Source organism: Mixophyes fleayi, chromosome 4 (genome assembly GCF_038048845.1).
Source record: "Mixophyes fleayi isolate aMixFle1 chromosome 4, aMixFle1.hap1, whole genome shotgun sequence".
In the NCBI taxonomy this organism is placed as follows: domain Eukaryota; kingdom Metazoa; phylum Chordata; class Amphibia; order Anura; family Limnodynastidae; genus Mixophyes; species Mixophyes fleayi.
Window position 1 is genome coordinate 331,038,179 of NC_134405.1, and position 10,966 is coordinate 331,049,144.

At 49.2% G+C, this 10,966-nt stretch overlaps 1 protein-coding gene across 1 annotated transcript; it reads left to right on the plus strand.

Moving 5' to 3' along the window:
- The first annotated feature begins 2,984 nt into the window (after window positions 1–2,984).
- On the plus strand, window positions 2,985–4,828 carry LOC142150225 (E3 ubiquitin/ISG15 ligase TRIM25-like). The gene has a single exon (XM_075205432.1). The coding sequence runs from the start codon at window positions 2,986–2,988 to the stop codon at window positions 4,537–4,539; it is 1,554 nt and encodes a 517-aa protein (XP_075061533.1). The 5' UTR covers window position 2,985; the 3' UTR covers window positions 4,540–4,828.
- The last annotated feature ends 6,138 nt before the right edge of the window (window positions 4,829–10,966 follow it).

Here is a 10,966-nt window from a genome sequence, read left to right on the forward strand (position 1 = left end):
ATAAATAACCTATTTCCCTCCCTCCAGACAGCCCCAGCAATAAATTAATAGCATTTACGTATAATAAATATACCGATTTCCCGCAGCTGTCACTGCCATTAAATAATTCATATTCACAATTAATAAATAGACCTCATGCTCCTCAAACTCAGCCACACAATCAATTAATAGCCCCCAAACCACCCCATCGTAAAATAATAGACCCCACTATAAAATTAAATTGCCCCACCATCACCCCACAAACAAAATAGCACCCATTACTTAGCCACCACCTACCACACACACACACATTACATTGCCACAAGCCCACTGTGCCATCACACACACATTACTGTGTGTCTTCATCACCATGCTGTGCCTCCTTATGATCACACTGTGCCCTCCATGCTGCTTTTGCTCCCCTCTTCTCCTAGCCCCCCTTCATCACCCTGTGCCATGCTTTTGCACCTCATTTCTCATGCCCTTATTGCCCCTCATGTCACATGCCCTTATTGCCCCTCATCTCTCATGCCACATTTGTTTGTCTCCCCTATCCCCCAATATGACAGGCTGCTCGCTGCTGTAGCGCTGCCCGCTTTTCTAACCTTATCAACAATGACTCCTGGTGCTCCTGCATTCTTTGAGTAGCTCCTCTGGGCGGCTTGACCTCTTCAATATGGGTTGTTCTACTTCCAAGATGAGTCATGTGACATGACTCATCTACCAATCACTGTGTCTGTACGGCACATATGCAGAGAGCCGCAGTCACGTCTGGGCTCTCTGCACTTCAATGACAGTGCAGTGCTGTCAGTGTCACCTGACCTGGCTGTCACTCGGAACGAACAATGTACCCGGGCGGGGGCGTAGCTAACCAGCGTCGGGGCCTACTGGTGGATCCCAGCTCCCCGGCAGACCAGTACGACAATGTCTCTCTGTGCATACCTCCCAACAAATTGATCTGTGAACTGAAACAGGGGACGTGACTGCTCTATACTTTCCTCCAAACTCTCATTCATTTCTGTTCACACCAGTGGGAAGTGCATGCGTCACTCGTTCACCAATTGTTGCATTAAGCGGGGAACAGATAGTACCCACTAACTTTCCCAACTGCTGTCCTGATCAGGGACAATTGGTAGGTCTGCTCTATGTGATTGTTTTATCAATAAGGGAAATATTTATTTATTCTGTGTATGAGTAGAATATTATTATGATGTGAGGATATATTTATATTAAAGTATATAATAAATAAATAAATATAGTAAAAGAAACAAGATGGACATCTTCATCCATATGGCTATGTCATACACTGTATCCCACCATCATCATTGCTGATTTTATTCTTTGACTGTCTCTGGTCATTTTATACCTAAATGGCGGCAATTCTCAGAGTGTATGGGCCAGAGGAGACTGACTATCCTGATCTTTGTGTGATGGAGAATCATTAGATGTTGGTCGGGAAATGACCTCATCTGAATATTTATACTGCCAGTGTCAGACCACACTAATGGTGCAATGTTGTAAACTGGACTGTTGGCCCGGGCACCATATGTGAGGATCTTTCAGAGTTGACCAAACACATATATGTACGTGAATCATCATCATCATCTTCATTATTATTGTTTAGTTTTAATATGACACAAAACTTTACACTGCCGGACATTCACTATAACAAATAATACAAAAAAACAAATCATACCGAAAAACATACAAGGTTGATGAAGAAGGTGCAGATGTTAGAGGGTAGAGAGGGCCGTGCATGCAGGGGCGGGCTGGCCCGGGGGGCAGTGGGGCATCGGTCCCCCGGGCCGCTCAGTTTATCCATTGTTAGGGCCGGCCGCCCAGCTCTCCCTCCCCCCCTCCCCCCCCGGCTGCACTATAACCTAATGATTGCCGGCGGCCGCATCACATTATTATTATTATTATCGTTTATTTGTTAGGCGCCACAAGGTTTCCGCAGCGCCGTACACAGAACAAACAGTAGACTATACAGGGTAAAACAGTACAGAACAATAAACACAAAGTACCAGTACTTCAGAAACTCCAGGCAATCAGATACAGTAGAGACGGAGCGGAAGAACCGGTATGGAGACAGGAGGGGAGGGGGCCCTGCTCATACGAGCTTACATCCTAAGGGAGGGTAAACAGAATCAGGTACATAAGGGAGCCAGTGAAGCAACGGAGAGAGAGAAAGGGGGCAGGGGAGAACCAGAAGAGGTGAGAGGTTAAGTGGATGGTTTGTAGGCCTTAAGGAACAGGTGAGTTTTAAGTGCCCGCTTGAAGGAGCACAGATTGGATGAGAGACGAATGGAGTGAGGGAGGTCGTTCCAGTGAAGGGGGGCAGCACGGGAGAAGTCTTGGATTCTGGAGTGGGAAGAGGTGATCAGAGTGGAGGAGAGGCGTCGGTCATTGGCTGAGCGCATGGAGCAGGCAGGAGTGTGAATGGAGAGGAGGTTAGAGATGTAAGGGGCAGTAGACTGAGAGAGGGCCTTGTAAGTGGTGGTGAGGAGTTTGAAAAGGATTCTGTAGGGGAAGGGGAGCCAGTATAAGGCAAGACAGAGAGGGGAGGCAGAGGAGGAGCGGCGTGAGAGGAAGATGAGTCTCACAGCCGCATTGAGTATAGAGCGGAGAGGGGCAAGGTGGGAGCAGGGGATGCGCCCGCCTCAGCGCACAGGCGGGCACGTCACATGACACGCGATGCGGGCGCGTAATTGATGTCGCGGCCGCATCACGTATCATGTGATGCGGCCGCCTGTGCGCCCCTCGGCTGCATCTTGCCAGCCCGCGCCTGCGTGCATGTGAGAGTTTATGTAAAGCAAAATCTGAGATCTGACAGTCAGGTAGAGTGTCATGTGTAAGAGCACCTATAGTGTGACTGAGCCTGTAAATAAATAACGATATAACCTTACTAAATACCACAGCCTCACCCTGTATTAGTATGTGAAACACACCCTCTGGTGTCTGAGTGTCAGAGACTTTCACTTTCATTTCTCTCTGCTGCTGTCATCGATGGCGTCTGCTGATCTGAGACAGGAGCTGGACTGTTCCATCTGTCTGAACATTTATACAGATCCTGTAACACTGAGATGTGGACACAACTTCTGCCGGGTCTGTATTGATCGTGTGCTGGATACACAGGAGGGGTCTGGAGTTTATACCTGTCCTGAATGCAGAGCAGAGTGTCAGGAGCGTCCTGCACTGATAAGGAACATTCCTCTGTGTAACATAGTGGGGAGATTTCTGTCTACTCAGCCAGATCAGGAGGAGACTGACATCTTCTGCACTTACTGTATTCACTCTCCTGTACCTGCTGCTAAATCCTGTCTGATGTGTGAGGCTTCTCTGTGTGATAATCACCTGAGAGTACACAGCAAGTCCGCAGAACACGTCTTATCTGATCCCAGCACTTCCCTGGGGAACAGGAAATGCTTCGTTCATAAGAAGATTCTGGTGTATTACTGCACTGAGGACGCTGTCTGTATCTGTATTTACTGTGCAGCTGGAGAACATCAGGGACACAGAGTGGAGATACTAGATGAGGCCTCTGAGAAGTCGAAGAAAAAACTAAAAAATGTTCTGCAGAAACTGACCACAAAGAGAGAGGAGACTGAGGAAAAAATCCAGAGACTGCAGGAGCGCAGGAGAAAAGATCAGGAAAAAGCAACTGGTGTAACAGAGAGAGTCACTGCCCTGTTTACAAACATCAGGAGACAGCTGGATGACCTAGAAAAGAGAGTCCTGAATGAAATCTCCAGGCAGGAAGAGAGCGTTTCACTCTCAGTCTCTGATCTGATCCAGAAGCTGGAAATAAAGAAGGGCGAGCTGTCCAGGAAGATGCGTCACATTGAGGAGCTGTGTAACATGTCTGATCCAGTGACTGTCTTACAGGAACCAGACACAGGTGACTTGTGTGATACTGAGGACAGAGAGAGACATGATGACCAGGTCCATGGTGTAGGAGATCTGGATGTGTGTCTTATTGCAGAGAAAATACACACATTATCTGATATAATAACAGGTTTAAATACAGGGATCTATGTGCAGGAACCTACAGACATATTACTGGATGTAAACACAGCTGGTAATAATATACATATATCAGGTGACAGAAAAACTGCATCCTGGTCAGATATAAACCAGAAACGTCCAGAAACACCAGAAAGATTTCAGTATAATCAGGTAATAAGCACCAGGAGATTTTCCTCAGGGCGACATTACTGGGAAGTGGAGTTCAGTAAATCAGGGAGTTGGTTGGTAGGGATGTGTTATCCCAGTATAGACAGGAGAGGAGGTCAGTCAGTCATTGGAGGTAATAACAAGTCCTGGTGTTTGTGGTGGTATAATAATCAGTATTCAGTGATACATGACAGTAAAGTGATCCGGTTACCTGACATTACTCCCTGTGATAGAGTGAGGATATATCTGGAATATGAGGCTGGACAGCTGTCCTTTTATTCTCTGTGTGACCCAATCAGACACTTACATACCGTCACTGCCACCTTCACTGAGCCCCTTCATGCTGCAGTATGTGTACAGGGAGGTTCTCTAATGATATCTGGGTGAGTCAGGAGCTGGGAGAAATTACCATAATGTAAGAAATCCGCCCAGAGACTGGTGACATCTCTGAGAGGACAATCTGATTGGTGGAACATGCATCTAATAGGATGAAGCGGTGGGTGGGGCTACAGCTGAGCTCCTCCTGTATTGCTCTAGGTGTTGGGTTACCAGGTGTCCAGATTTCCCGCACATCTCCCCTTAGTGTTAGATTTGGGTCTATCAGGGTTTATGATCAATTAAATTAACTGATATTTTTGCACCATTCTCATATCTGTGATTGGGTGTAATAAATATGTCAGCCACGGTGTAACTAACTTACATATTAGTGTTAGACTTATTTTATTTCTCAGAATCACATTGTGTAATAAATAATATTAATAACTATTGTTATTATTTTGTTATTATTTTAAGGTTGTACTTAAAATGCCAAGAACGTGTTGTGTTGGGTGATTGAATCTGCTGTGCTCTAGCGAGAATGATACAACTGAGAGCGCCCCCCTTATGCTTCCTCCCCACAGGTAAATACCAATGCTAACCATACCCGCTGCAGTATAGCCATGTGGGGGGTCATAATGACCGAGATGCAGGGCCTGATTAAAGGTTCTGGCTGCCCTAGGCTAATACAGCCGCAGCACCCCCCCCCTCCTCCGAATATATAGGTGTATAGGAACACTCCTGAATATGAATGTTCAGGTGTATTCTCCAGCATTCAAATTTAGACAGATTGTGCCATTGTCTCTTACCTGTTCTTGCTCTTCTCTCTTGCAACTTTGTTATCCTTCGCTGGCTTCTGGAAAGTTGGCGTCCTGTTTTGAAAATGCCGTACGTCCACCACCACGGGGAACAAATCCCAACATAACTTTTGCGCTGAGTTGGCGTCAGAGTGACTGCCCCTTTTAAAACACACTCTGCCCTCCCTCACCGAGTCGAACAGGGACCCTCCTCACCGAAGGGCCAAAAAGGGAGTTACTGGTGCCTTAACGGGGGGCAGTGACCTACGACAACTACCAGTGCGCCCACAAATCATCCGCTGAACGTAGTGCCTTCCTACTGCAACATAACCGGACATACCCTACCAAAGGAGTGGGTGGGTGGGATCTCGTGCTGTGGAATGAACCAGAACAGGAAGTGCAGCCTCCTATATCAATCAAGGTCCCTCCCACTGGATTACACATTGGTCGGGCCAACCCCTGTTAACACCTTCAGGTAAGTGCTCAGCTTACTACAAACCCTGTCGCCCTTTAAGTGCATTCGTCCTATTCAGCCTCATTTGTCATAAAGGGCTCACCGTGTATGTTTCGTAAACCTTACGTCAACCTTAGAATTCTAAAACCTTTGCATGCAAATAAACACACGGAGACTTGTATAAGTTATTAAAAATTGCCAGAACTTTTATTATGATTTTAATTTTAACTAGACCTATGGTGGCGGAGAAAGGGCACTGCGAAACAACTCTCAAGCTGACAAACACTATCACGAGTGGACTGGCGCAAACCGCCGTACGTCCACCACCACGGGGAACAAATCCCAACATAACTTTTGCGCTGAGTTGGCGTCAGAGTGACTGCCCCTTTTAAAACTCACTCTGCCCTCCCTCACCGAGTAGAACAGGGACCCTCCTCACCGAAGGGCCAAAAAGGGAGTTACTGGTGCCTCAACAGAGGGCAGTGACCTACGACAACTACCAGTGCGCAAAACAAATCATCAGCTGAACGCAGTGCCTTCCTACTGCAACATAACCGGACATACCCTACCAAAGGAGTGGGTGGGTGGGATCTCGTGCTGTGGAATGAACCAGAACAGGAAGTGCAGCCTCCTATATCAATCAAGGTCCCTCCCACTGGATTACACATTGGTCGGGCAAACCCCTGTTAACACCTTCAGGTAAGTGCTCAGCTTACTACAAACCCTGTCGCCCTTTAAGTGCATTCGTCCTATTCAGCCTCATTTGTCATAAAGGGCTCACCGTGTATGTTTCGTAAACCTTACATCAACCTTATAATTCTAAAACCTTTGCATGCAAATAAACACACGGAGACTTGTATAAGTTATTAAAAATTGCCAGAACTTTTATTATGATTTTAATTTTAACTAGACCTATGGTGGCGGAGAAAGGGCACTGCGAAACAACTCTCAAGCTGACAAACACTATCACGAGTGGACTGGCGCAAACCGCCGTACGTCCACCACCACGGGGAACAAATCTCAACATAACTTTTGCGCTGAGTTGGCGTCAGAGTGACTGCCCCTTTTAAAACACACTCTGCCCTCCCTCACCGAGTCGAACAGGGACCCTCCTCACCGAAGGGCCAAAAAGGGAGTTACTGGTGCCTCAACGGGGGGCAGTGACCTACGACAACTACCAGTGCGCCCACAAATCAGCCGCTGAACGCAGTGCCTTCCTACCCCGCTGCGCCCCACAGACGCCGCAGCCCGCCACTACTAATCTAAACACTCCGAAACTCCACCGCAAATGCTATCTATAAACAATCCCATACCTTCCTCCGTTAGATGTACGCCATCACTTCTAAAAAATTGAGGTGACTCTACCCCTAATCCCGGGTGATTGATAACTAAACCTCCCATGGACCGCACTACTTTCCTAATGGCGCTATTCAGCTTGCTGACCATAACTGTCATCTTTTTTAAGGGGATAGTTGTTCTCCAAGCTAGCCGGGGGATTAATGCCGACCAACCAATGATGATATGTGGCCATGCCTCGTGAATTTGCCTAAGGTCCTCCCGAATCGAAATAATGAGCTCCAGAGACTTTCCTTTCCCCAGGTCATTGCCTCCCGCGTGCACTACCAAGACATTTGGCGGGCCATGCTGTTTAATTAGCCTCGCCAACCATGGAACCAAGTCAGGCCAACCTAATCCCCTTCTACCCAACCATCTTATTACGGTGCCTTCGTGATTCGGTATAACATTAGACCTGGGGTGGCCAGCGGCCCAGAACACAAAGGAATGACCAATGATCCACACCATCTTAGTTGGAACACCATCACCTGGAAGCAGAAAAACATTGTTACAACCATGCCACCATAATTTGGAAGACAGGCCAGGCATAGCATAAAAGCATGAGAAGGATAGTATAGAGGAAAACCGTACAACAGAGGGAGATCAGGGAAGAGGAACACAAATGGGAAACAGGCCACCCAGGCGAAGGTAAACAACACCCGGAAAAACCCAGGCAGCACACCACTAATCAGGACTTACGCCCAGGGAAACCCGGGTGAAAATCCCTTCGCGCCCCCGCTTCAAAGCGACGAGCGGAAAAGCCCAGGGTAGCCCACCAAATGGAGGGAGAAGGTGGGGTAGGGGAGGGCAGTGGGGGTGGTAAGGGGAACAATAAGAGAGTGAACTTGTAGAAAAAGAAAAACTGCAAGGCAACCTTTTGATTAGTGGAACATAAGATTTATAGGCCATGGATTTCCAGCGGCCCAGAGCTTTTATCGTCTCAGTGGAGGATCCCGCCAAAGCAGCAGATGTGGCCGCCCCGATCCTGAACGAATGCGTTCCGTACATAGAACTCTCTAGATTTAATGACTGTAGGGACTTCTTCATAATGGCCGAAAATTGATATTTCGTCATGGGCATGCCGTTATGGTGACATAAAAACAAACGAGCCTGAGGTCTTATATGCATAAACCGTGACACTAAATTAACCGGGCAGATGTTACTATTGTGCTGCCTATTTAACTGCACCTATCCAGCGCCGGTGCTAGGGTCCTTGGCGCCCTAGGCACAGTGTGAAAATCGCCGCCCCCCCCCTTTAAAAATCGCCGCCCCCCCTTTAAAAATCGCCGCCCTCCCTTTAAAAATCGCCGCTGCGCTTCCCTCCCCTCAGCTCCCCTCCCCACGTCTTTCTTTAACTTACCTGCATGAAGCTGCTCCTCTCTGCTCTGTCTTGTCCCCTCCACTCACAGACACTGTCGGGCCGTGTAACTGTCAGTGAGCGGAGGGGAGAAGACAGAGCAGAGAGGAGCAGCTTCATGCAGGTAAGATTCAATAGCCCCTTCCCTCCTCTCCTCCCCGTGGATTTCCGTTTTTTTTTAATTTCGAGGCGCCCTGCAGAGCCCGGTGCCCTAGGCAATTGCCTAACCTTGCCTAATGGGAGCGCCGGGCCTGCACCTATCACTGAGGAAGGTGAGCCAAACCTGCAAATCTTCCTTGATAACCCTAGAGAGACGCACCGCCGCGTGCGGCCTACTCCTCCCCGCAGTGGCTCTCTGTAGCTTTCTACAGAAAACTCTACCCATGGGAATCACACGGCAGGCAAAGTTGAACCTCCCTAACAGGGACTGAACCTGTCTGAGCGGGCTGGAGCTGGACACATCTTGGACACTTTATCAGTTGGGAGCCTGCAAATCCCGGCCACCGTGTCGATCTCAATTCCAAGGAACGAGAGACACGTGGCTGGACCCTCCGTTTTATCCGCGGTAATGGGAACGCCTAGCACCCTAAAAAGAGCTTCAGTGGAAAACAGCGTATCCCGACAACAAGTGGAATCAGGAGGCCCGATAACCAAGAAGTCATCAAGATAGTGTGCGATCCACCGACACTCCGTTCCCGCCTGAATGCACCAATGCAAGAAACCACTGAACTTCTCAAATAGCGCACAGGATATCGAACACCCCATAGGCAGACAGCGATCGATATAGTATCCACCACGATGCCGAAAACCCATGAATTGATACGACTCCGGGTGAAGGGGCAGTAACCGAAAAGCCGACTCGATGTCGATCTTAGCTAACAGGGCACCCCTCCCACATTCCTGCACCAGTGCCAGTGCGGATTCAAACGATTGATAATTTACGGAACTAAGGGTGGCGTCTATAGCGTCGTTCACGGACAGACCAGCGGGGTACGACAAGTGCTGTATCAAACTGAATTTACCCGCTGCCTTTTTGGGTACTACCCCTACCGGGGACAAAATAAGATTTGGAATGGGAGGAAGCGGGAAAGGGCCAACCATGCGACCCAGACCAACCTCCTTTGCGATTTTAGCGTCTAGGACTTCCGGAAGAGCGAGCGCCGATTTCAAATTGATTGGCGTCGCCGTAGAAACGCTGCCCTGCACTGGTAATTTAAAACCTATATGAAAGCCGCGGTGTCTCTATCTGGGAACCAAGCAGGCCATTTGTCCAGTTCAGCCAAATTAATTGGCAATGGACCCTTGACTCGGCACAGCTGGGTTTGCACCTCTTCCGCTACCCCCACTCCGTCGGGCCCTTGCACATTCGGTGGCTGGATGCTGACCTCCACATGCCGTGCAATTGTGTTTAAATCGGCATGATGTGCCTCGCTGGCAGGCGCCTGCGTTGAAATCAAAACATCGACCTTTTGTGGGGAGGGTTGCTTGTACCCTCCCCGGCCCTTGAAACCTCCTGCCCGTGTAACCCTCGGCCCCTTGACTGCTCGGTCTCATGAGTTCCAGCCAGGTGTCGATGTCTTTTGACCCCAGTGGGAGCTTCTCGCGACCACTCATCCGCTTGCGGAAGAGCTCGTCATATGCTCTCCAGATTGAGGGGCCATCTTTTAACGCCATCCCGCTAATAAGGTGCATATATCTCCACACCTCATCCTGCTCGCCGGGCCTAGTTCCCAGGTAAATAGTAGCAAAATAGAGAAGGAATTCGACCATCTAGTAAACGATCTGAACCTATCCTCCCCCATGCCTGACCTTTCACAAGCCGCGGCAAGCGTCTTCTTTCCCTCACCTGTCAGGGCGAACATGTCCACGTACTTTCCGCGGCTAATCCTATCCCGTACGCTCGGCCTAATACCATGGGTTATCTCTAGGGTTTCAACCTGCCCTAAGTCACTCCTAGCCACCGTCCGGTCTTCGCCCCCTGACTGCGGTGCCTGCTTGCTGCGTTTACCTAGTAATTCCGTTTACAATAACTTGATGAGTTTTCTGTGCCTATCGCCCGAATCTGAGGAACCACTGCTCGTGGAAAGAACCGGTGACCCTAACAACTGTACATCGTGTGTAGTACCAGAAACGGACTCACCATGAGGAGCAGGATTCCCGGCCGCGACTGATGCCTCCACAACACTGGCAGACCCCGGCTGGGCATCTGTTGATCCCGGGATTGATTCCACACGAATCCCCGCCGACCTCTGGTCTCGAGACTCGGACCCGGAACGACCTTCACCGACAGCCCTCATCTCTTGGTTCGCGACCGCAGGTTCTGAAACACAAAGTGGATCAGTAAGCTGAGATCTAGGAACGTAGTCCAGTCGTCGCCGCGCCGATCCCAAGGCTGGGCCGCAAGGATCTAATCTAGAAGGCAAAAGGGGTGACGGGCTATAGGAACCCCCCGATATGACCCAACGCTGAGGGGGGGCATCGTCATAAGGGGTCCGGTATGATTCTTCGTAAAACCCGCTTGGCCTGTACTGGGTGCGCCGCGGGGGGGACCATTGG